Source organism: Myotis daubentonii, chromosome 1 (assembly GCF_963259705.1).
Source record: "Myotis daubentonii chromosome 1, mMyoDau2.1, whole genome shotgun sequence".
Classification (NCBI taxonomy): domain Eukaryota; kingdom Metazoa; phylum Chordata; class Mammalia; order Chiroptera; family Vespertilionidae; genus Myotis; species Myotis daubentonii.
In genome coordinates this window covers 111,698,350-111,725,115 of record NC_081840.1, presented here as the reverse complement: position 1 = coordinate 111,725,115, position 26,766 = coordinate 111,698,350, and the positions used below count along the sequence as shown (strand labels likewise).

Here is a 26,766-nt window from a genome sequence, read left to right as displayed (position 1 = left end):
TGAGTTTGAAGAGCATGTGACATTACAGTTTAAGTTCTAAATACTTCATCACAAGGGAAATTAGTCAAGCACTCTGAAAGTGTTTTCACTCTTAATGTGGTGTACAGGGAGATATTAGAATAAGTTGAATCACTTTATCAGTCATTGTTTGCATCACTGTTTTTTTATATCATGTTTTTGTTGTTTTCATATCATGTTTTTTGTTGTTTTTATAACATGCCTCTGTTCTTATATCCTTTTGTTACTGTTTATTAATAAATTTATATATTTTCATATATATTTTACTAATTTCTGTTCATCTCTCACACCTCTATTATAGAGAAAGGGCAAATAGCAATTTTAACACATTGTATGCAGGAAACATTTAAACGTTTTACGTATTTATACCTTCTACCAGTGTAGTAGAGCGCCGGACACGTATTAATACGTTTTTTATAGACTAGCGGTAGAATGCAGGTAACGTATAAATACGTAAACTAAAGTTATCGTAATTTTACTGAACGTTGCCATTTGCGCAAAAAATTAGCAAAAATGGCCCGCGCCACATGTTAGCACGTGATAAAATCTACCCGCAAACAATGTGTTAAAATATCTCCGCTAATTCCCTTTTAATGTGCACGAATTTCGTGCACCGGGCTATTAGTCCTATATAATAAAAGGCTAATATGCAAATCAACCCAACAGCGTAACAACCGGTCACTATGATGTGCACTGACCACCAGGGGGCAGATGCTCAATGCAGGAACTGCCCCCTGGTGGTCAGTATGCTCCCACAGGAGGAGTCCTACTCAGCCAGAAGCCCTGAGCCAGGCTCATGGCTGGCGAACACAGCGGTGGTGGCGAGAGCCTCTCCCTCCTCCTCCGCAGCACTAAGGATGTCTGACTGATGGCTTAGGCTAACCCCCAAGGGCTCCAGGACTGCGAGAGGGCACAGGCTGGGCTGAGGAACACACACACACACACACACACACACACACACACACACACACATACACACACACGCCGCAGAGTGCAAGAATTTCGTGCACTGGACCTCTAGTTTAACATAAGGACAATCAATGTATTATTAAAGTTGACAAATTATGAAATAGGTTTAAGTACTGATTTTGTTGTATTTAGTATATTCAGTATCTTCCATGTAACCATAGTAGAATCATTGCTGGACAGATCATGTTTTAAATGTAAAAAACATTCAAACCTATAAAGAAATTTTGTGAGTTTATTTGAGTCAAACTGTGGACAATTGCTGGGAAGCAATATCTCAACGTATTGGGATAGAGCTGACTGATGGGTGCCAGGTGCCAGGCTCACGGCTGGCAAGCGCAGCTGCAGCGGTGCGAGCCTCTCCCGTCTCCGCGGCAGTGCTATCGAGCGGCGGCAGCAGTAGGCATAGCGGGGCCAGAATGAGTGGGAGCCAGGCTGAGGGACCCCACTGCTGCACGAATCTGTGCACTGGGCCTCTAGTAATTAAAATAAAAGCAAAACAAAAGCAAATTTTTAAATTTTACATTTCTTGTAAAATGGAACTTAATCTAATAAAGGAAAAAATTTCTAGGCCTACTATGCCCAACAATATGAGTGGATTCTTAAACTCCCCAATCTGTTCATCTGGACAGTATTTGAAAGTTCTTTGGCAGCTTCTAGAATGGATCAAAAAGCTGTAAACTTCAGTATATACTGTCTTTAAGAAATATACTTAAAGCAAAGGAATTGAGATTTATTACTGTCATTTATCTCTTGTTATTTAAAAAAAGAAATTGAATGCTTATAATAAGATTCTTCCAGATACTAAGGCTATAACAGTCATAAAATAGTCATCATGAGGTTTAGATTCTAGCAGAGAAAACAAAATAAATAGTAATTACAGAGTTACTAATGTGTTGTTGGCAGGAGTGCAACGTACCAAGAGGATGTAACATTAGGGAATCTTAACAAATTGGGGATAGGGCGTAGAAGGAACTGGCAAAAGAAGACTTATTTGAGGAAGTAAGGTTTACGATCTTTTAAAGCTTGATATGAACTCCAGAAATCACAACAGGTTGCAAGATAATTTGTCTACATAACAATTAAAATGGCAATTAAACAAGATTGAAAGGCAAGTTAGAAACTGGGAAATGAAAGCAATTTGTGAGACAAAGGGTTACTCAGGTCTAGATATATTTCCCCCTATCATATGGGCCAACATTTTAATCTGGGATTGTTTATATGTGGAACAGCTGAATGTCCCTCAGTATAAGGTTGTTAAAATAAATTATAGTACATACCTACTATGAAATATTGTGCAGCGATGGGTAAAAAACAATCTAGACTTATGTTCATTGACAAAGATACCTGTTAATATTGTTAGTGATCCAGAGACAGAGAATCTATCAGACTGTCAAACCTCAGAGGGAAGGCAGGGGAGGTTGGGGGAGAAATCAACCAAAGGACTTGTATGCATGCATATAAGCATAACCAATGGACATAGACACTAGGGGGGGTGAAGGCACGATCCGGGGGTGGGTATGGGGGAGGGTTGGGGGAATAAGGACACATGTAATCTATACTAATATAAGAGGAATATGCAAATTGTTCAGGACGCCGTCACAGTAACAGTAACGACTGAACAGCAGGCTGCGTGGGGCGACCTGACCAACAGGGGGTTAGTGAGGGAAGACCAAACAACTGAACAGCAGGCTGCATGGGGCGACCAGGCCAGCAGGGGGGTTAGTGAGGGACGACTAAATGACTAAACAGCAGGCTGTGTGGGGTGACCAGGCCGGCGGGGGGCGTGCAGTTGGGGACTACCAGGCCAGCATGGGGGGAGGCAGTTAGGGGCAACTAGGCTGGCAAGGGGGGCAGTTGGGGGTGACCAGGCCAATGGGGGGGGCAGTTGGGAACGACCAGGCTGGCAAGAGGGGCATTTGGGGGTGACCAGGATGGCAGGGGGGACATTTGGGGGCCTTCAGGCAGGCAGGCTGGTGAGCAGTTAGGATCCAGCAGTCCCAGATTGTGAGAGGGATGTCTGACTGCCATTTTAGGCTTGATCCTGGGGATCAGGCCTAAACCAGCAGTCAGACATCCCCCAAGGGGTCCCGGATTGGAGAGGGTGCAGGCTGTGCTGAGGCTCCCCCTCTCCTGTGCACAAATTATTTTCACCAAGCCTCTAGTACCTTAATAAAGAATGAATAGATAGATAAATAATAGAGGACTTGACATTGACACACCACAACTCACACACAAAAAATAATGTTCATTGAAAAAAAACAGGTTATAAATCAGGAATACAATATTATTTTTATGAAATTACAGGCACATGTCTGTTTTGTTGTGTATGCATACAATGCTCTCTAAAGTGTTCAAAAAAGTATTAGGAGTCACCAATTTTCTATGGTCAAGTTTTGGATGACAGAAGTTTGTATTATCTTGTGAGCATGAATGTTTTTTATAAAAGGTTATTTAATTGGTTTACCTATTTATTTTTAGTGTTAGCTTCATATGCTTTCTATTTAGCATCTTAGGCTTTCTCTTCAGAGTTAAAATTCATAGGAAAGCATTTGATATTGTGCTCCATATATTTTGATTAGCTAAATCATCAGGGACAATTTTAACATTATATGGGCTCCCCTTTTATAATGTGTTGACATTTTGATTGATAACTTGATCATTTCATTGAAACATACTGTAGTCAAGGGACTTTTTTATAAAAAGACTAGAGGCCCAGTGCACGAAATTCGTGCATGAGGGGTCGGGGGTGCTGTCGGCCCAGCCTCTTCATTCTGGGATCCCTCGGTCCCTCACTAACCCCCCTGCTGGCCTGGTCATAGGCAGCCATCTTGTGAGGGCATGAGGGTTAATTTTCATATTACCTCTTTATTATATAGGATAGCATATTTATACCTCAGTGGTTGAGCATCAACCTATAAACTAGGAGGTCACGATTCAATTCCAGGAGGTTGCAGGCTCAACCCCTATTGGGGGGTGTGCAGAAGGCAGCAGATCAGTGATTCTCTCTCACCATTGATGTTTCTCTCTTCTTTTCCCTTCCTCTCTGAAATCAATAAAAAAATATTTTAAAAAATTTATTAGTCTTAGGAGAGTTCTCATTTCCGTGATTTTTCTGGAGATATAGTAAGTGCTTTGCCACAAACCCTGAACAAGATCTTCATTAAAAATATTAGAAATCTTTTTTTTACTTTTTATTTTTTCATTCAGAGAGGAAGGGAGAAGGAGAGAGAGATAGAGACATCAATGATGAGAGAGAATCATTGATTGGCTGCCTCCTGCACGCCCCCCACTGGGGATCAAGCCCGCAATCTGGGCATATGCCCTGACCGGGAATCGAACTGGTGACCTCTTGGTTCCTAGGTTGACGCTCTACTGCTGAGCTACACCCGGCTGGGCAGAAATCTTTTTTGAGTATTATTTTTTATTTAACCTAAGTACTTTCTGTTTGTAACGAACATTGTAGTTATTGAAATCTAGTCGTTACAAATTAAAAACTAATTAACCAGATTCTGCATTAATATTTTTGCTGGTTATATTTATTCACAGATTGAAAAGTTGTGTTTTACCTATTGCTTTCCCTTAAGAATATTAAGATATTTAAGGAGAACAGGGACCATGTCTCAGCTGGATTAATGGGGAATATTCTGCGTATTTTCCACTATCTTCTGTCAAGCCATTTGTAGTTAGTTTAGTTGAAACTCTAGATGTAGTATTTAGCATGTCATGCTTCTTGACATATTAAATAGTGAACTACATAATGTGTATATATAGATATGTATTTTATGAAAAGCTAATATATAGACTATTTAATATAAAAATATTTTAAGGTATAACTTTTTGTGCTTTTTTTCTCCCCTTTTCCTAGTAAATTAAAAGTATTTCAAGGAATATTCAGAGAGCAAGTTTGTTTTGTAAATGAGTCATGTAATTTCATTTTTTAAATATTTTGAAGGTGGAGGTGCACTTGGAGGTTTACTTAGTAATACTATATTAAACTGGTATAACAAATTTTAATAAAAAGAATTTATTTGTAAGTAATACAGCCTCGCCTTTTAAAATAGGATTACTATGCATAAGGCATCACTAGAGATAGTACAACTTTCCTCCCTAAGTTTTAATTATAGTACTACTAAAATACTAATAGTTTAACTTCTCAGGATAAAAGCAAAATAAAAATATCAAAATAGCAACAAAAACTCAACCTGCTTTCATACTTGTATACTTCCATTTGCTACAATTTGAGCTATATAACTCATTTCCTCTGAACAAAAAAAGTTATAATCTTGGTTTATTTTAATTCAGTTAATTGCTTATCCCTATAGAAAATCAGGTTTTTGGAGAGCTCGCTCTAACAGTGTGCTATTGCTGGGCTCTCATCCTTTCTGTTTAAATAATGCAGGTACTTTGATGGAAACCTGGAGAAGCTCTTTGCTGAGTGTCATGTAATTAATCCAAGTAAAAAGTCTCGAACACGCCAGATGAATACAAGGTCATCAGCACAGGATATGCCTTGTCAGATCTGCTACTTGAACTACCCTAACTCGGTGAGTATCTGGTAGTTTAAGGCTAGCACGGACTCTATTTCAGAGGGTAAATCATCTTTCATTACTTAAACAAAGGAGGAAGATCTGGGAGTCTGGGATTGTATAAAGCAGTAACCTATAAAAATATAAAGGATAAAGAAAGGAAGAGAAAGAAGAAGACCCTGTTCTATAGTCTTCTTCTCCCCTATTTGTTTTTTTAAGCAGCAGTTTACCCAAGTTTTCATTACACATCTAAATCTTTTCTGAGCTTATTTTACCACCACAGGAGAATTATGTAATAGGTAGGCAGTGAGTAGAATTATTTTTCATGCAAATTAAAATGAGATTTAAAATTAGAAATTTTAAACTATATATACAAAACACTTATAAAATGTCTCTAATACTGTTTCACTAGGGAGCTTTCAGGATTCTTCATAACAAAAGATTTTCATGCCCTAGTCAGTTTGGGTCTGTCACTGAGGGGTCCCAGGTTCGATTCCGGTCAAGGGCCCGTATCGTTGCAGGTACCTAGGTTGCAGGTAACAAAAAGATTTTCATTTATATAGATCTATTCTAATGGAGTTTCTTAAAAACAGCAAGTGGTGTCAGTTAAAGCAAATAGTAGTACTAATTAGTTGATGTTCCTTTTAACTAAAAATACCCCTCTTAAAATCTGTTGAATTTAGATGATTAATTAGTGTGTCTAGTAAAGAAGTTTTAGGCTTAAATAAACATCATCTTTCTATGAAGGCCTTACTTTATTAATAACCATAGCAAAATTATATTTGTGGTATAGATGTATTCAGTGACTTGGAATTTACCTCTTAAGATGTTCAAAGATATCTGAGAAGCTGTTATTTATATAAATTATCAAGATTTGTAGGCTTTCTTTTTGTAGAAATAATTGCTTTATGTGCCAGAGAATTTCAATTTTGTTGATAACAATAAAGCATTGATAACAAAACAAAAAAAAATGTTTGAAGATATCTGAGAAATAATTTAATTCTACAGTAATTAAAACTATCTTGTTTATATTCTCTGCTTTAATTTAAGCAGCTCTTTCTAATAATTACTATAGAGTTTTATCTGTGTATCTTTAAAGAGGTCTATTTGAAGGGAACGAATTGTTTCGCATGTACAGGTAATTAGAAAAGAGGTTTTAAAAGAAAGTTAATTGAGCCCTAACCGGTTTGGCTCAGTGGATGGAGCATTGGCCTGAAGACTCAAAGGTCCCAGGTTCGATTCCGGTCAAGGGAATGTACCTTGGTTGCGGGCACATCCCCAGTAGGGAGTGTGCAGGAGGCAGTTGATCGATGTTTCTCTCTCATCGATGTTTCTAACTCTCTATCCCTCTCCTTTCCTCTCTGTGAAAAATCAATAAAATACATTTAAAAAAATAAAAAATAAAAAAAAATAAAAGAAAGTTAATTGAGCCTAGCTCTCATGGTTCAGTGGTTGAGCATTGACCTATGAACCAGGAGGTCATGGTTCAATTCCCTGATCAGGGCACATGCTTGGGTTGTGAGCTCGATCCCCAGTCTGGAGCATGCAAGAGACAGCTAATCAATGATTCTCTCTCATCATGATGTTTCTGTGTCTCTCTCCCTCTTCCTTCTTCTCTGAAATCAATAAAAAAATTTTTTTTGGGAAAGAAAGTTAATTGAGAACTCAGAAAAATAGTAAAATCATGTGTTAAAACGTCTAGTTGATAAAGGGATTGAGTTTTCAAATTCTCAAGTTTTGGTCATAGTTCTAACATTATGCATTTAACTTTGGATAGTAAATTATTTATTCTCATTGAATTTCAGGTTTCTCTTTTTAAAAAAAATACATTTTATTGATTTTTTACAGAGAGGAAGGGAGAGGGATAGAGAGTTAGAAACATTGATGAGAGAGAAACATCGATCAGCTGCTTCCTGCACATCTCCTACTGGAGATGTGCCCACAACCAAGGTACATGCCCTTGACTGGAATCGAACCTGGGACCTTTCAGTCCGCAGGCCGACTCTCTATCCACTGAGCCAAACCGGTCAGGGCTCAGGTTTCTCTTTCAAATGGGTTGAATATGATATTCTTTCACGTCTTTTAGCCTGAAAATTGTATGTATTCCCTCTCCTTAAATCATGACCTACCTTGAATATAAAAAACCCACAAAAAACAATTAGCACTACTATTAAAAATACATTAAAGTCATGTTTTGATCATTTTGGTATCTTTCTTTAACATCTCTTTGCCAGTTGACATTATATAGTGACTAGAGGCCCAGTGCATGAAATTCTTGCACTCAGGAGGGTCCCTCAGGCTGTCCTGTGCCCTCTCACAGTCCTGGAGCCATCATTCGTACATCCTTAGCACTGCTGTGGAGGTGGGAGTGGCTCCCACCAGCACAGCTGTGATCACCAGCTGTTGAGCCTTGCTCAGGGCTTTTGGCTGAGCATCACTCCCTCTGTGGGAGCACACTTACCACCAGGTCCTGCATTGAGCATCTGCCCCCTGGTGTTCAGTGCGCATCATAGCGACTGATCATTCCATCTTTTGGTCGATTTGCATATTGGCCTTTTATCATATAGGATTACAGTTTATAAAATGTCTGTGAGGTAATACTTAGACCCAACTAATTTGTCCTAGGTCAGTGGTCAGCAAACTGTGGCCCCTTGAGTGTGGCTCTTCCACAAAATACCTCGTGCGGGCGTGCACATACAATGTGATTGAAACTTCGTGGCCACACTCAAGGGGCCAAAGAGCCGCATATGGCTTGCAAGCCGCAGTTTGCTGACCACTGTCCTAGGATATACAAGCGTTCCTTATCTTGGCATTTCCCCTTCTGCTCTATTATAACCACCTCCTCCTTAGTTTAAATCTTAAATGTAATTTTAATACTGGAGCCATCTGCTTACAAATATTCTGTGTAACTTTCTCAGTGCCTTTGGTATATTGTCTAACAGTCTTAGCCAATTATAACTAGAGAATCATGACTGGAGATTTGCAGTGTAAATTTTGCTTACACTTGTAACTGGAGAACCCCCTATTGATTTATTTATTCATTCAGCACAGCAGGCACTATTTCTAAGTGTTTGAAACACAGTGGAGAATAAAGATAGAATGCCTGCCTCAGATAATATACAGGTTAGCTACGCAGATAAATAAAATGCCGTATTAGAAAGAATGGTAAGTGATTTGATAGGGTATGATACTGTGGGAACATGTTGGAGAGACCCCTAACCTCATTTTGGATCAAGGAAGACTTCACACAGAGATTGACATTTGAACTAAACTCTGAAGGTGTGGTAGTTAGGATGGCAGATAGCTCTGAGTCACATATGCTGTTGATAGTTAGGAACATGTAGCATGCAATACAGAAGCCAGAGAAGAGAATAGAGAATACACTTCCAAGAATAGTAAACAGTCCTAAAAGCTTCAGTGAAAATAATAGCAAGGTGAATTTGGAATTAACATGAAGTTTATTGCTGATATTGGGAAGTTATTTTTAGTAGTATAATAGTGTGGTAAGATGTAAAACCATACTGCATTGGCTGAGGTGTCATTGACTTGAAGGTGGGGAAGGAAGTGGAGGCAGTAACAATAAACGAAACTCTTTTAAAGAAAGTTTGGCTATATAAGTGGTAGGACAAGAAAGCAATAGAGCAACATGGGTTAGAAAGTAAGTTGAGTTACAGAAACTCCCAAGCATTATGAAAAATATAATCATGATGAAACTAGGACTTCTTTTCTCATAGTTTTTATTTTTAAAATATATTTTTATTGGTTTCAGAGAGAAAGGGTGAGGGGGAGATAGAAACATCAATGATGAGAGAGAATCACTGATCAGCTGCCTCCTGCACACCCCACACCAGGGATCGAGCCCACAAACCACGCATGTGCCCTGACCAGGAATTGAACAGCGATCTCCGGGTTCATAGGTCGATGCTCAACCACTGAGCAATGATGGCTGGGCTTCTCACAGCTTTTACACTACTATAAAAGGATAATTTTAATCTCTTCCATTTTGAAACAAAATTTTCCCTGAGATGATTCTTTGCAGCTTTTTTAATTGGCTAGGTGATTTCTTTACTTGCAATACTCCCATGTTTCCATTCCCACTACTCGTTTCAAACACTGATACTTGCCTTTTATTGTTACTGTAAATCTTCAATACCTGTATCCTTCTAGAACAGTGGTTCTCAACCTTCCTAATGCCGCAACCCTTTAATACAGTTCCTCATGTTGTGGTGACCCCCAACCACAAAATTATTTTTGTTGCTACTTCATAACTGTAATTTTGCTACTGTTATGAATCCTAATGTAAATATCTTTGTAAACATTATGACCTTTAATCTCTGTCTTAAGGATTCTTATTTGAAAATAAATAATAAAGCACATGTATTTTCATTGTTACAAATTGAACATAATTAAAGCATAGTGATTAATCACAAAAACAATATGTAATTATATATGTGTTTTCCGAGGGTCTTAGGCGACCCCTGTGAAAGGGTCATTCGACCCCCAAAGGAGTCACGACCCACAGGTTGAGAACCGCTCTTCTAGAAAGTAACCAGTTTCATAAAGTGCCGCATGAAAACGGTTTTCTTTTTCTTTTTTTTTTTTTTTCCCTTACTAAATGCTTCTGATGGTTTGGTTAACTGTTCTTGGTGGTCAAAACAGCTATCCGAGGCTTTGGGATATTTTTTAAGATAACCCCCCCAACCCATCCCCAGTGGGAACTTTATAATGTTGTTAAATCAAATCAATAAGATCTAGCTGTATGAAACCCTCACTTTACTAGAAAATACAGATAGCTTGGGCTCAATATCATTTTTATGAAGTAAAGAATTTGTATTTTCTAAGAATAAGATTTGTTAAACAGAAAAAGACAAAGTTGAAGACTGTGAGAGGGGTAGTCTACCCTCCATACTACACCCAAGCACCTCTGAATCTTTTTTCTCCTGAGTACACTGAAAACGTGATCTAAGTCCAACTCTATTTTCCTTTTAAGGCATTCCATTTTACAGACAAAGGAACTGATATTCTGATTATTTGCTCAGTCTTAATAAACAAAATGTTTCAGTTTTAGATATTATACAGGCAACTTCTGATGAAGGAAAGATAATTCTTAATGTTCTTAGTACTGTTTGACATTAGTTGCTGTATATGTAAAATGATGAAGATAAATGAAACCTTTAAAGAGTGTGTATTGTTCCTTCAGTTCTTTTTCTTCAGGACCATTAAGATTTCTTAAAAGTTATTTATTGATTGATTTGATAGAAACATCTATTTCTTCCATTTATGTATGCATTTTTTGTTTATTATATGTGCCCTGACTGTGATGGATCCCACAACCTTGGCATATCAGGATGATGCTCTAACCAACTGAGCTACCCAGCCAGGGTCTTTCCAGGACCATTAATTGTTGTTGTAGGCAATATTTCATGTATTTTTAGTGTTTTCTTGGTCACATTTATTTGTGATATAAACAGGGATAAGTTTGATGAATAGGAAGTCTGATCCTCTAAGTCAGGGGAAGGGAAGGCCCAGAGAACCAAGTAGGTAAGTATAAGTTAGAAAGGGAACAAGTATGTCAAGGAGGGGGGTGGGGGCAGGAAAATGAGACAGGTAGATGCCCAGCTCTTAAGCATAATGAATATGTCTTTACACCACAGGTTAATTTTTGCTTTATCTTTAGACATGCATGTGTGATTTATTTTTCTAATTTATCTTATTTAGTTTTATCTATTTAATAAAAAAATTATTGAAAAGAATTCTTGAAATAATAAAAAGCTTCCTTTTTATCTTTTGATCTTTTATTGGCCATGGTATGAAGTCCCAAAGGTAGAGATGTTGCTTGTAGTCATTACTTGATAAACATTATGACCTTTAATCTCTGTCGTAAGGATTCTTATTTGAAAATAAATAATAAAGCACATCAGAATGTGCATGTTTTTAAATTATGAATAAAACATTTTAGAATTGTTGATATATTACTATACTATATTTTGTCCTTTACAGAATGCTCCTTCTCATTATATTACAGTGGTTCTCAACCTTCTGGCCCTTTAAATACAGTTCCTCATGTTGTGACCCAACCGTAAAATTACTTTCGTTGCTGCTTCGTAACTGTAATGTTGCTACTGTTATGAATCGTAATGTAAATATCTGATATGCAGGATGGTCTTAGGCGACCCCTGTGAAAGGGTTGTTCGACCGCCAAAGGGGTCGCGACCCACAGGTTGAGAACTGCTGCATTATAACCTTGAAAATCAAATACAGTGGGGCCTTTACTTACGAGTTTAATTCGTTCCGTGACAGAGCTCATGACTCAAATTACTCGTATGTCAAATCTTAAAGTGAACGAATGAGACACATGATGCTGGGCTGATGTTGTGGCATTCACTGTGACGTTCGCTGCGCCAACTAGCGGTGGGGTATCTGAAGCTGGCTTGTAACCCAAATTTTAGCTCGCAACTCAAAGCAAAAAATCGGCCGAGAGACGGCTCGTGTCTCGAAAAACTCGTTAGTCGGAACACTTGTAAGTCAAGGCCCCACTGTACTCTTCTTTAGTGATCTGGTAACAAGTTAGTGCCAGATCTCCTTCACTGGTGGGGAGTAATGAAAATAGATTCTTTTGTTTCCCAGATATTTTTTTCATGGATGAGAATATTCATTACAAAATATTTACCTTAACTTGTTTTTTGTTTTTTCCCATTCAGACATTTTATTTGCATGTATGTTTTATTTGCATGTATGGAAAAGAATCCCAGAATTTTATCTCCTGTGTGTTTTCCTCTTGCTTCTTCATGGTCCATGATGTATGCTGAGGTTCTCAATACAATGAAACCAAACTTAGATGGCAGTTTGTTTGCTATTTTTCTAGATCTTTGAGTTATACCAGCCAGGACATTCATGTGCACCGCTATGGTGACACAAAAAAAAATGGCAGAAAAAACTACTTTCATTTGTTTTGTGAATGACGTAGAATTGTCAATCTGAATACCACTGTATTTTAAACTTGATAAATATTTTGCAATTTCCATTTCATTCCGTCTGTAAACCCAGTCCCAGGACTCTAATACATTTTCTTCCATTGTTGCTTCTAGGCATTTTTTGTTGTAATGTGCTATAATACCTAATTTTGTATTCTGACTATTTGCATCTAATATAAGCAACATCAGACATTTTATAGGCATATTTCAAATAACTAATTAGAAAATGTAATGGAATAAAAAATACCATTTGTAAGAGCCACAAAAAGAATATAAGAGCTAGGAATAAACTTGGTAAGAAATGTGAAAGATCTGTATGAAGAAAACTTGAAATACTAAGGGAAATACAAGAATGACTTGAGTATTTAGAAAGGTGAAATATTGGAAAAGAAGAACAGATTGATGGGGATGGAGGAAAATTTAGCCCTACTAAGTATATACAAGAATAGACATTGCAGTGGAACAGGGCAGACTCAAATATTCATTAAGAGAATTTAGCGTATTATACTAGTAGAGGAGGTATTTCAGATCAGGTGGGATTATTGAATGGTGTTGAAACAATTCAGTAGCCATCTGGGGTGGAAACTTAGATTTCTACCTAACTCCTTATATCAAAGTTAATTAATTTAGAAGCCATAATTTTTTTTAAGTATGTTTTGCTACAAAATAAAGATCTTCTGCCTGGCAACAAAATGTGAGTTGGAGGAAAATACTTATTTTCTAAATAAGTTAAAATCCCCACTAAATCATTAAGAAAAACATCATAGAAAAAAATGGGCAAAATAGGTAAACAGGATGCACAGAAAAAAGCCTTAAATCTCTCTTCACATGTTTAAACTTCACTTAGAATTAAAGAAATTAAAATCAGAATTAATGAAGTTGGTTTGTTTTCACCTGTTCCAGTGGCAGAGATTAAGGAATTAAATAGTATACTGTGTTGACATGGGTATGAGAAACCAAGTTGACTTGAACATTGTTAATTGCTGAATGAAGTTTGATAATAATCTATCAAATTGTATACCTGCTATTTTATTTGTACAAATTTTTCCTAAGATAGTTATATGGTCACAAAGATGTATATACAGGCAGTGCAGTAGCATAGTAGGCAAAACATTAATGTTTTAAAACTGAGAAGCAGAATAGAGTGTGGTACTCTTATTGCGTCTACCTGTGTACATTAGAACATCTCTGGAAGAATTTGTGAGATCTTGGAAATAGCTATTACTTTTGGGTAGGGAAGGAGAGGACCAAGGATGAAGATGAGTGACACTTATTTTCCTACATAAACTCATACTCTTAAATAATTGTTTTTAACCATGAGCCTATATTACTTATTCATTCAAAAATAATTTAGTAGCAAATATTATAAAATATTTTCTTTTTATACCTGTGTGCGACAAAACATTGTTTGGCTGCCTCCTGCATGCCCCCTACCTAGGATGGAGCCCACAACCTGGGCATGTGCCCTGACAGGGAATTGAACCAGTGCATGGGATGACACCAACCAACTGAGCCACACCAGCTAGGACTATTATAAAATACTAGAGGTCCAATGCACAAAAATTTGTGCACTCGGGGGTCCCTCAGTCCGGCCTGTGCCCTCTCACAGTCTGGGACCCTCGGGGGCTGTCCACCTGCTGGCTTAGGCCTGCTCCCTGGGGGGGGGGATTGGGCCTAAGCTGGCAGTCAGACATCCCTCTGGCAGCCCAGGAGTCCTCGGGGGATGTCCACTTGCCAGCAGGGTGCAGGCCTAAGCTGCAGTTGGACATCCTTAGTGCTGCTGAGGAGGCGGGAGAGCCTCCCACCACCAACGCTGTGCTGGCAGCCATCAGCCTAGCTTGTGGCTGAGCAGAGCTCCCCCTGTGGGAACTCACTGACCACCAGGGGGCAGCTCCTGCATTGAGCGTCTGCCCCCTGGTGGTCACTGAGTGTCATAGTGACCAGGCATTCCCAGTCGTTCTGCTGTTAGGGTCAGTTTGCATGTTACCCTTTTATTATATAGGATAGAGGCCTGGTGCATGGGTCGGGGGCGGCTGGTTTGCCCTGAAGGGTGCCCCGGATCAGGGTGGGGGTGCCTGGCCAGCCTGGGTGAGGGGCTGATGGTTGTTTGCAGGCTGACCAAGCCCCCCAGCGGAGACCCTCAACCAATGGGGGTGTGGCCAGCCTATGTGAGGGGCTGAGGGCCATTTTCAGGCTGCCCACAGCCCCCTCATGGTGGGGGAGGGGGGTCCCACTGGGCTGCCTGGCCAGCCTGGGTGAGGGGCTGATGGCTATTTTCAGGCTGGCTGCGCCCCCCAGTGACCCAAGCTCTCAGCCTCTCCTTTTTTTCTTTTTTTCCATGGCGGCCTAGAAGCAGGTTTCTGGGATTTATTTATCTTCTATAATTGAAACTTTGTAGCCTTGAGCGGAGCCCAGGGCCTGCCAGGGCAGGTGGGAAGCTTGGCTTCCTCCATCACCGGGGGCAACCCAAGCCTCCTGCTCACTCCAGCTCCATGGCCATCTTAGTTGGGTTAATTTGCATACTGGCTCCTGATTGGCTGCTGGGCATAGCTTGTGGGTATAGCAGAGTGATGGTTAATTTGCATCTTTCTCTTTTATTAGTGTAGATTCTTAAAATAATGTAACCACTATTTGTCTTTTAAAAATATACTCCTCTAGACTCTCTAATGTTAAAGTACTTGATTCATATCTCATCATAGAATATAGTATACTTCATTTAGCCAACCTTCAAATCATATATGATTAGACCAAAATGTTACTATTTTCTTAGCTATCTGAATAAATCCTTTGGTTTCCATAATATTTTATTTATTTTCTAGGTTTGCTACATTCTGTATTTGTGTGACATATTTTTTAAATATTTTTATTGATTTCAGAGAGGAAGGGAGAGACAGAAACATCAATGATGAAGAGAACCATTGATTGACTGCCTCCTGTACGCCCCACACTGGAGATCAAGCCCACAATCCTGGCATATGGCTCAACCGGGAATTAAACCGTGACCTCCTGGTCCATAGGTCAACACTCAGTTACTGAGCCATGCCAGCTGGCCTAACTTATCCTATATAATACAGAGCTAATATGCAGATGGTTGTCATGCCCTCATATCATCATGCCATAACTGCTCAGACACTCAGCACTGGGGAGAGAGGATTGGGGATCAGCCAGGCACAAATGAGCTCCCAAGAGAGGAATGGAGACCAGCCACGTTGTGGCCCAGGAGAGGGACAAGCTTCCTGCCCCATGGCCCCGGGCGCCAGCAGCTGGGCTGTGGCCCGGGAGAGGGACAAGCCACATGTCCCACAGTCCCCACGGTCCCGGGCGCCAGCAGCTGTGGCCCAGGTGAAGCCGCCCACTCACGGTCCCCTGCGTCTGTGGCCGGCCAGAAGGAGGGAAGCCCGACCCAAGTGTCTGCAACCAGTCGGAGGAGGGAATCCTGGGTACAGGTCAAGGCAGAGGCAGTTAGGGACGATCAGGCCAGCAGGGGAGCAGTTAGGGGCAATCAGGCATATAGGCAGAGGTGGTTAGGGGCGATCAGGCAGGCAGGCAAGTGGTTAGGAGCCAGTGGTCCCAGATTGCGAAAGGCAGTCAGACATCCCCCCAAGGGGTCCTGGATTGAAGAAGGTGCAGGCCGGGCTGAGGGACTCCCCCTCCCCCCCCATGCACACATTTTGTGCACCAGACCTCTAGTTTTTTATAATAGCTTTATAGAGATAATTCACATATCATACAGTTCACCTATTTAAAGTGTAGTCATATTTGTGCAACCATTGCCACAGTTAATTTTAGAATATTTTTATAACCCCGAAAAAGAAACCCTGAACCCTTTTACAGTCACGTCCTAATTTCTCCCAACTCCCCAGCTCTAGGCAATCACTAGTCTACTTTTTTTCTATGAAATTGCCCATTCTGGACCTTTCATATAAATGGAATCAAACAATATGTGGTATTTTATGACTGGCTTCTTTTACTTACCATAATGTTTTCAAGTTTTATGTTATATATTATGCGTCAATACTTTATTCCTTTTTATGGCTCAGTAATATTCCATTATATGGATATATTCCGCATTTTGTCAGTTGATGGACATTTGGGTTGTTGGCACTTTGGAGCTATTATGGATAACGCTGCTATGAACATTTGTGTACAAGTTTTGGTGTGAACATGTTTTCATTTCTTTTGAGTATATTCCTAGGAGTGGAATTGCTGGATCATATGGTAATTCTATGTTCAATTTGAGAAACTGCTCGAATGTTTTCCAAAGTTTCTCCACCATTTTACGTTCCCACAGCAGTGTTTGAGGGTTCTAATTTCTACACACGCTTGTTAACCTTGTTATCTATCTTTTTTATTATGGCTGTCCTAGCAGGTGAAGTGGTGTCTCATTTTAGTTTTGATTTATATTTCCCTGGTGGCTAAGGATATTAGAGCATCTTTTCATATGCTTATTGGTACATGACATATTCTTATATTTAATACAACTTGGTTGTCTTTCCTAAAAATTATAAATATGTACTATAGATGCATTTCTCATTAATTGTTTTGTGTTCAGTGTGTGTTCATGTCTAGATTCACCACCTAGATACTAATTTGAGGAGCCTTGTCAAATTGGACATTTTAGCCACTATGACAGATGTGACCTAATGGAGCCTTATTAAGTCACAATGTAATATAGTGTTTTTTCTGATTCTCTCTTTTAAAAGTCCCTGTATTGTTTTTGTTGCAGTATTTCACTGGCCTTGAATGTGGACATAAGTTTTGTATGCAGTGCTGGAGTGAATATTTAACCACTAAGATAATGGAAGAAGGCATGGGACAGGTAAAGACGCCATTTTATTTTTTGTTGAATTTCCTAGAGGTTTAAACGCTTGTACAAATATAAACAGGTGAAGCATTCTGTATTAAGAATTGCATGAGAACTTTTTCTAGGTTAAAACAACAAAAAGATAATTGAGGTTTTCTTTCTGTTTACAATGTGTCATTCGAGTTAAAGATCCAATCCAGTAATGTTTTCTCAGTGGGCATTAACATTTATGTATGTTTGAACAATTTTGTCTGACCTCTTGCTTTTGCTTTTCAACTTTTATATTGAAAAACCAATTCAGGTCAGTAATTCTAGTTACCTTATAGCATGCACGTCAAACTCAAAGGCTAACATGGGCCAAATAAACAAGGTTTAAGTTTATGTGGGCTGCAAAAAAACAAAAGCTTCAATTTTCATAGAAACATAGATTTATTTCTATAGAGACATGTTGAATACAAAGGCTGAAATAAACGAGTAATCGTTAACATAAATAGAACATTTTAATAAAAATTAATATATTTTTCTTGAACATTAACTTCCCAGACTGAATAACTATACAAATTAATAAGCGTATGCAAATAAACCTATTGTTCTTGTTCTCCGAAAGCGGAATATTTCCTGTTGCACACACCAAACAAGTTAATTTTTACTAATGACCCAGTGCGCGAAATGTGTGAGACCCAGACCCGTGGGAAATAGCGCAAAACCCAGGTCCCCAGACCTCACTGCGCCATGAGACTAATGACATGGCAATCAGCTGCTAAAATATTCTCTGCTAGTATTAGTGGAGAGAAATGGTGCGCCTGCGCATAAGGTGTGTGAGAGAAATGAATGCAACACGATTATAGTAATTAGTCATTAGAGAGCATTGTAGTTCGTTATTAATAATTATGTATAACAGGATATTGTAAACATTAAGTTACTAAATTTTTTATTAAAAGGTTTCTTACATACTGTTACATTGGCTGAGCCACAAAAATATTCCTTGTGGGCCACATGGGCCGTGAGTTTGATATGCTTGCCTTATAATGATAAACACAAATCATATACATGCATTTCCTTTAATGGAAAGGGAATAATTAATAGCCTATAAATGTTGAGGTATCCAGTATCCTTAGAACCTAGCAAAATGCCTTGCAATGATAAGCATTCAATAAATATTTGTTGAATGAAGACAGTTTAAATTTCAATCTTTTTCAGACAATTTCGTGTCCTGCTCATGGTTGTGATATATTAGTGGATGACAACACAGTTATGTAAGTATTTTTGGTAGATTCTGCATTTTAAATACTAATTAGTTGATTCAACCAAGTTAATTTTTGTTGAGCACCTTAAGGGAGCTGGAATTTTTTTTGTTGTTGTCTTTTTTTTTTTTTTAATTGTTTTATTGCTTAAAGCAGGGTTCCTCAAACTTTTTAAACAGGGAGCCAGTTCACTCAGACCGTTGGAAGGCTGGACTATAGTTTTTAAAAAAACTATGAACAAATTCCTATGCACACTGCACATATCTTATTTTGAAGTAAAAAAACAAAACGGGAACAAATACAATATTTATATTTGCATGTGGCCTGCAGGCTGTAGTTTGAGGACCCCTGGCTTAAAGTATTACGAAGAGTATTACATATGTCTCCTTTTTTCCCCCTGCCCTTGACAATCCCCTGGCCTCCCCTTATGGGAGCCGGAATTTTGAAAGTCTGAAGAGATTTTCTAATCTACATTCCTTTGTAGTAGTACAAAGGCCCATTTTAAACTTAGTTTAATGCCCAGTCACTATTCTGGTCAACTTTGTAATGCATGATAGTTAGATCTCAGTAAACCTTGTAATTTGAAATAAGAAATGTCATTGTTTCAGTTGAGTGAGTTCCTTTGGAAAACAGATGCCACGGTAGAGTTAAAAGACAGAGATTTACTGTGGGATTGCATCTGTGCAGGATAAAGTGGAGAACGAATAGGAATAGATAGACCTTTATGCTGGTCTGACCTATTAAAGGAGAAAGAGAAGGAAGGGGGCATTCAGTAGGAAGAAATTCAGATTATGATGCAGCTGTGAGTCTTCTGAAGCCCCGTGAGGCGCTTCATTTCATAGATTGAACACAGAGTAATAACTCAATAAGCAAAAATGGTCAGGCCCTGATACCCTTACTATGTTCAGTCATTCTCTGGGTGCTACCCAGTGGGAATGTGGCCTCAGCTGGAACATTGCTACAGATACCAAGAGCACTGCAGCTGGAGGTTGTAGCTAACTACTCTTCTTGTAAAAGGGAGAAAGAAACTTGAAGAAATTCCCAACCAAGTTGGTTAATTCCTGAGTCAGTGTTGTTTGGGCTGTGGGATGTAGTTAAGAAAGTTATTGTTTTATAAAATTTTACTAGTGATCCAGTGTGCGAAATGTGCGAGACCCAGACCCTCGGGAAATAGCGCAAGACCCAGGACCCCAGACCCCACTGCACCATGAGTCAAGTCCCCGCCTACCCGCGCACGCAGCCCCACCCACCCACGCATGCCTTGCTGCGCATGCAGCCTCCTGGTGACCGGTCTTGGTTGTTATGGCGGTAGGGCCACTGGGTTTTATAGTATAGATTTGGGAGGGGGACTAGATGGGAAATGGAGAAAATATATTTCCAACACCTAAAATGAATATGGCTAATATCATAAGGGCTTTTTTCAAATCAGTAAGAAAATTCTATGGAGAGAACATGAAAGAGAAGTTCACAATGAAAGAAATTTAAATGGTTGCATAGTGAAAGAAATGGAAATGGTTATGAACAATAGCTAACATGCTTACTTACATAAATGTAAATCAAAATTGGAGTAAACTTTTTTTTTTTAATCCTTACCTGTGGGTACTTTTTCCATTGATTTTTAGAGAGTGGAGGTGGGGGGCAACAGGGGAGAGAGGAAACATCAATGTGAGGGAGACACATTAACTCCTGCATGTTCCCTGACTGGAGGTGGGGATCGAACCCATGACACTTCATTGTGCACACTAATGCTCTAACCACTGAGGATACCAGCCAAGGCAGATAACTTTTTTGTTGTTAATCCTCACCTGAGGATATTTCTCCATTGATCTTTTAGAGAGAGGGAAAGACATAGAGAGAAAAGAAACATGGATGTGAGAGAAACACATCAATTGGTTGCCTCGTGCACCTGCCTCACCCAGGGCCTGGGCGGGTGGAGGAGCCTGCAATTAACGTACGTGCCCTTGACCGTAATCGAACTGGAACCCTTTGATCTGCAGGCCAACACTTTATCCACTGAGCCAAACTAGCTAGGGCAAAATAACTTTTTTTTAAAGTCCTTTTTACATTTCATATTGGTAAGGAGTAAAGATTTGGTAACGTGAGTGAGAATATAGTACAGTAAGAGTATAAACTCTTGCAAACACTTTTTAATGCAGTTTGACAATTTCTGTAAATGTATATGTGTAGAAATATACATTTCTTCCTCTCTGAAATAAAATTTTAAAAAGACAAAAAAGGAAAACTCTAAACAATGGAAGTAAGAAGGCAGCAATCTTATCTAATAAAAGAGAAACATGCAAATTGACCATACCTGCGCTACACTCACAGGCCACGCCCACAAGCCAATCAGGATGCAAATAAACCCAACCAAGATGGCGGCAGCCACAGAGCTGGAGCAAACAGGAGGCTTGGGTTGCCCCTGGCGATGGAGGAAGCCAAGCTTCCCGCCTGGCCTGCCCTGACCGGCTGTGGGCTCCGCTCAAGGCTACAAAGTTTCAATTATAGAAGATAAATAAATCCCAGATATCTGCTTCCAGCCACTGTGGCCTCTGCTCAAGGAGGATCTGGGAGCCTGGGTTGCCAGGGGCAGTGGCCACCTACAAACAGCCATCAGCCCCTCACCCAGGCTGGCCAGGCACCCCAGCGGGGACCCCCACTCTGAAGGGGGTGTAGCAAGCCTGCAAACAGCCCTCAGACCCTCATGGGGTGAGGGTCCCCACTGGAGGGCTTGGCCAGCCTGCAAACAGCCCTCAGCCCCTCACCCAGTCTGGCCACACACCCCCAGCGGGGACCCTCACCGCATGGGGGCGTATCCAGTCTGCAAACCACCACAGGCCCCTCGCCCAGGCCACCCCATGTCCCAAGGGAATCCCCACCCTGATCCAGGACAACATTCAAGGCAAACCAGCCGGCCCCCACCCGTGCACCAGGCCTCTATACTAATAAGAGGATAATATGCTAATTAGACTGGGAGACCTTCCAGGAGACCTTCCAGATGTTCTTCTGGACTAAGCCATGGTGGCGGGGCCAAGGTAGAGGTGGTTAGAGGCCAAAAGGGGTGGGAAGTTGTGGGTGATCAGGCTGGTGGGGGGCGGGGCCATTGGGGGTAAGCAGACCGGCAGGGGGGCCTGTTGGGGGCAAGCAGGCCATCAGTGGGGGTCAGTTGGAGGTGCTCAGGACAGCGGGGGGGTGCAGTTTGGAGTGAGCAGGTCAGCAGGGAGGTAGTTGGGGGCGAGCAGGCCAGTGGGGAGGGAAGGTGAGGGCGAGCAGGCCAGCAGGGGGGGGCAGTTGGGGTGATCAGACTGGCAGGGGAGGGCATTTGGGGGCAAGCAGGCCGGCGGTGGGGGGGGGGCAGTTGGGGGCAAGCAGGCCGGCAGGCAGAGTGGTTAGGGGCAATCAGGCAGGTAGGTGAGTGGTTAGGAGCCAGCCATCCCAGATTGCAAGAGGGATGTCCGACTGCCGGTTTAGGCCCGATCCCTGTAAACCAGCAGTAGGACATACTTCGAGGGGTCCCAGATTGGAGAGGGTGCAGGCCGGGCTGAGGAACACCTCCCCCCCCCCCCCTTGCATGAATTTCGTGCACCGGACCACTAGTCCTATCTAATAAAAGAGAAACATGGTAATTAGCATACAACCGCTACCCTTCCCATTGGCTAATCAGGGCAATATGCAAATTAACTGCCAGCCAAGATGGCGGCCGGCAGCCAGGCAGCTTAAAGTGAACATGAGGCTTGCTTGCTTCAGTGACGGAGGACTCCAATGTTCCCTGCCTGCCGCTGCAGGCCTCTGAGCTGCAACTCTTAAGAACTATGTTACAAATATAGAAGCTAAACAAAACCCCAGAAACCTGTTTTAGTCCGTCAGGCTTCAGCCAGCAGGATCGAAACATTGTTTCAAATACAGAAGGTAAACAAAGGCCAGAAACCTGCTTTCAGCAGCGGAGGCCTAAGAGCTGGAGCCAAGCCTCAAAGCTAAAGCTGGCCCAGAATAAAAAAAAATGAAAAAAAGGAGCGGTTGGGAGCTTCAGTCACTCGCAAGCCTGAAAACAGCCCTCAGCCCCTCACCCTGACTGGCCAGGCACCCCAGTGGGGACCCCGACCCTTAAGGCTGTGTGACCAGCTGCAAACAGCCATCATCCCCTCACCCAGGCTGGCCAGGCACCCCAGTGGGGACCCCCACCCTGATCCAGGACACCCTTCAGGGCAAACCAGCCGGCCCCAACCTGTGCACCAGGCCTCTATCCTATATAGTAAAAGGGTAACATGCCTCCCAGCACCGGGATCAGCAGAGCTGAGAGGCCTCCCGGCACCAGGATCAATGTGACGGGGGCAGCCCCCAAACCCCCTGATCGCCCTGTGGCTCTGTGTGTGACAGGGGGCGGGGCCACAACCTCCCTATCCACCCTGCTCTGTTCGTGACAGGGGAAGGCGGCCCAACCCCCTGATCAGCCCTGCTCTATGCCTGATAGGGGGAGCTCCCCAACCCCCTGATCACCCTGCGGCCCTGTGTGTGACAGGGTGCGGCGCCCCAACCCCCCCACCCCCACCCCCACGGGCCCTGCTCTGTGTGTGATGGGGTAGAGCCATAACCTCCCCATTGGACCTGCCCTGAGTGTGACAGTGGCAGCTTCCCAGCCCCCTGATCGGCCCTGCTCTGTGGGTGATAGAGGGCGGCGCCCCAACCCCCTGATCCGCCCTGCTCTGTGCGTGACAGGGCATGGAACCCCAACCCCCCTGATGGTCCCTGCTCTGTGTGTGACAGGGGTGGCGCCACAACCTCCCCATCGACCCTGCCTTGAGTGTGACAGGGGGCGGTGCCCCAACTCCCCAATCGGCCCTACCCTGAGCGTGACTGATGGTGGCATCGCAACCTCCCGATCCGCCCTGCTCTGTGCATGACAGGGCGGCACCCCAACTCCCCAATCGGCCCTGCTCTGAGCCCGACCAGGGGCTGCACCTAGGGATTGGGCCTGCCCTCTGCCACCTGGGAGCAGGCCTAAGCCAGCAGGTCGTTATCTCCCGAGGGGTCCCAGACTGGGAGAGGGCACAGGCCGGGCTGAGGGACCCCTCCTCCCCCCCTCCGAGTGCACAAATTTTTGTGCACCGGGCCTCTAGTCCTATATAATAAAAGGGTAATATGCAGAACGACCAGTTGCTATGGCACGCACTGATCACCAGGGGGCAGACGCTCAACGCAGGAGCTGCTCCCTGCTGGTCAGCGCACTCCCACAGGAGGAGCGCTGCTCAGCCACTAGCCCGGCAGATGGCTGGCAACCACAGCGGCCGTGGCAGGAGCCTCTCCTGCCTCCACAGCAGCGCTAAGGATATCCGATTACGGTTTAGGTCAGGGGTGGGCAAACTTTTTGACTCGAGGGCCACAATGGGTTCTTAAAGTGGACCAGAGGGCCAGAACAAAAGCATGGATGGAGTGTTTGTGTGAACTAATATAAATTCAAAGTAAACATCATTACATAAAATGGTACGGTCTTTTTTTTTTTTTTTTTTTTTTTTTAGTTTTATTCATTTCAAATGGGTCGTCTCTGGCCCGCGGGCCGTAGTTTGCCCACGGCTGGTTTAGGCCTACTCCCTGCAGTTGTCAGTTGGACATCCCCTGAGGGCTTCCAGATTGCTAAAGGGCGCAGGCTGGGAGTGCAAGAATATCATGCACCGAGCCTCTAGTTAATTATATTGTTGTCCTCTATTTGCTGCTTTCAAGAATTGTTGTGTCTTGGGCTTAAAGTAATTTGGCTGTGATATACCTGGATGTGGTTCTCTTTGTGTTTATCTTCTTTGGGGTTTCTTCAGCTCTTCGGATATGCAGCAAGGTAAATGTATAATAAACTTTGAGAATATTCATAAGAGAATTTTAATAGTGATATCAGCTGGGGTTTGGGGATTAGAAAGAGGGATTTTTACTTTTCACTTTATTTAGTTGTATACTATTGATATGTATCTTCCATTTTCTTTTAAATAAATAACTGTAGAATTCAAAGGGCTAGTTAACTAAATCAGAATATATTTTTTTTACTTTTTAATATTTTTTTTTATTGATTTCAAAGAGGAAGGGAGAGGGAGAGAGAAACAGCAATGATGAGAGAGAATCATTAATCAGCTGCTGCCTCCTGCACACCCCCCACTGAGGATCAAGCCCACAAACCAGTCATGTACCCTGACCAGAAATTGAACCATGACCTTCTAGGTTGATGATTGCCCACTGAGCAACATCAGCTGGGCAGAGAATATGTTATTTTATTTAATCTTTATTATTGAAAATATTACATATGTCCCCTTTTTTCTCCCACTGATCCCTTATCCCTCACCCCAGGCCTCCACGACCCTATTGTCCAGCAGTTGCCAACCTTTTGGACCTCACGGACCACCAGTGGTCCATGGACCACCAGTGGCGACCACTGCTATTGTCTGTGTCCATGTCCATGGGTTACGCATATATGCATACAAGTTCTTTTGTTGATATCCTACCATCCACCCCCACCTTCCCTCTGAGATTTGAAAGTCTGTTCCATGTTTCTATGTCTCTGGATCTATTTTGTTCATCAGTTACTTTGTTCATTAGATTCCACATATGAGTGCAATCCTATGATACTTATCTTTCCCTGATTGGCTTATTTTCCTAGCATAATACTCTCCAGGTGTGTCTCCATGCTGTCTCAAAGATAAGAGGTACTTCTTTTTTTACTGCTGCATAGTATTCCATGGTGTAAATGGTATCATGGCTTTTTTTATCCACTCATCTACTGATGGGCACTTGGGCTGTTTGCAGATCTTAGCTGTTGTAAATTGTGCTGCTCGGAACATAGGAATGCATACTTTCTTTCTGATTGTTTTTTTGGGGTCTCTTAGGATATATTCCTACAAGTGCGGTCACTGAGTCCAATGGGAGTTACATTTTTTAATTTCTTTAGGAAACTCCATACTGTTTTCCATAGTAGCTGCACTCCCACCAGCAGTGTAAGGGGGTTCTCTTTTCTCCACAACCTCGCCAACACTTGTCGTTTTTTGATGATAGCCATTCTGACAGGTGTGAGGTGATATTTCATTGTCGTTTTAAATTGCATCTCTCTGATAATCAGTGACTTTCAGCATTTTTTCATATATCTCTTGGCCATCTGTATATCCACTTTGGAGAAGTGCCTATTTAGGTCCTTTGCTCATTTTTAATTGGTTGTCTTCCTTTTGTTAAGTTGTATGAGTTCCTTTTGTGGTGCAGAAGCTTTTTATTTTGATATAGTCCCATTTGTTTATTTTCTCTGCCCCAGGAGGACACATATTGCTACGAGAAATGTATGAGATTTTGCTGCTTATTGTTTCTTCTAGGGTTTTTATGGTTTCACATCTTACATTTAAGTCTTTTATCCATTTGAGTTTATTCTTGTGCATGGAGTAAGTTGGTGGTCTAGTTTCATTTTTTTGTATTATTTAGTTGAAAAAACTGTCTTGACTCATTATTTTATTGAAGAGACTGTCTTGACTCCATTGTGTGCTCTTGCCTCCTTTGTCAAATATTAATTGAGCATGGCTTGGGTCGATTTCTGGGTTCTCTGTTGTGTTCCATTGGTCCATATGTCTGTTCTTATGCCAGTTCCAGGCTGTTTCTAGTACAGTGGCTTTGTAGTATAATATGATATCTGGTATTGTGATCACTCTAACTTTGTTCTTTCTCAAGATTGCTACGGCTATTTGGGGGTCTTTTTTGGTTCCATACAAATTTTTGTAGTAATTTGTTCTAGATCTGTAAAATATGCCATTGGTAATTTAATAGGAATTGCATTGAATTTATAGATTGCTTTGGGTAGTATGGACATTTGTGTGTGTTTTTAAAGAGCAGGGGTTTTTTTGTTTTTTTGTGTGTTTTTTTAAAATATACTTTATTGATTTTTTTACAGAGAGGAAGGGAGAGGGATAGAGAGTTAGAAACATAAATGAGAAAGAAACATCGATCAGCTGCCTCCTGCACACCTCCTACTGGGGATGTGCCCGCAACCAAGGGCACATGCCCTTGACCGGAATCGAACCTGGGGCCTTTCAGTCCGCAGGCCGACTCTATCCACTGAGCCAAAACAGTTAGGGCTAGTATGGACATTTTAATGATGTTCATTCTACCAGTCATGAAAAAATATATTCTTCCACTTGTTTATATCTTCCTCTGTCTCTTTTTCTCAAAAGTCCTGTAGTTTTCAGAGTAAAAGTCTTTTACCTCCTTGGTTAAGTTTA

The 26,766-nt window shown here is 41.5% G+C and overlaps 1 protein-coding gene across 4 annotated transcripts in view; it reads left to right on the top strand.

Moving 5' to 3' along the window:
* ARIH1 (ariadne RBR E3 ubiquitin protein ligase 1) overlaps window positions 1–26,766 on the top strand; it is a 122,071-nt gene that overhangs the window by 66,891 nt on the left and 28,414 nt on the right. For 2 of the 4 annotated variants that reach the window (XM_059657841.1, XM_059657832.1), the window contains 3 exons: window positions 5,387–5,531; window positions 17,214–17,306; window positions 18,492–18,547. The exons of 1 other annotated variant lie outside the window; for it this stretch is intronic. In XM_059657841.1, coding sequence (XP_059513824.1) covers window positions 5,387–5,531; window positions 17,214–17,306; window positions 18,492–18,547 — 294 coding nt within the window. The remainder of the gene's footprint in view (window positions 1–5,386; window positions 5,532–17,213; window positions 17,307–18,491; window positions 18,548–26,766) is intronic. One more of the 4 variants, XM_059657851.1, reaches the window with a different exon arrangement.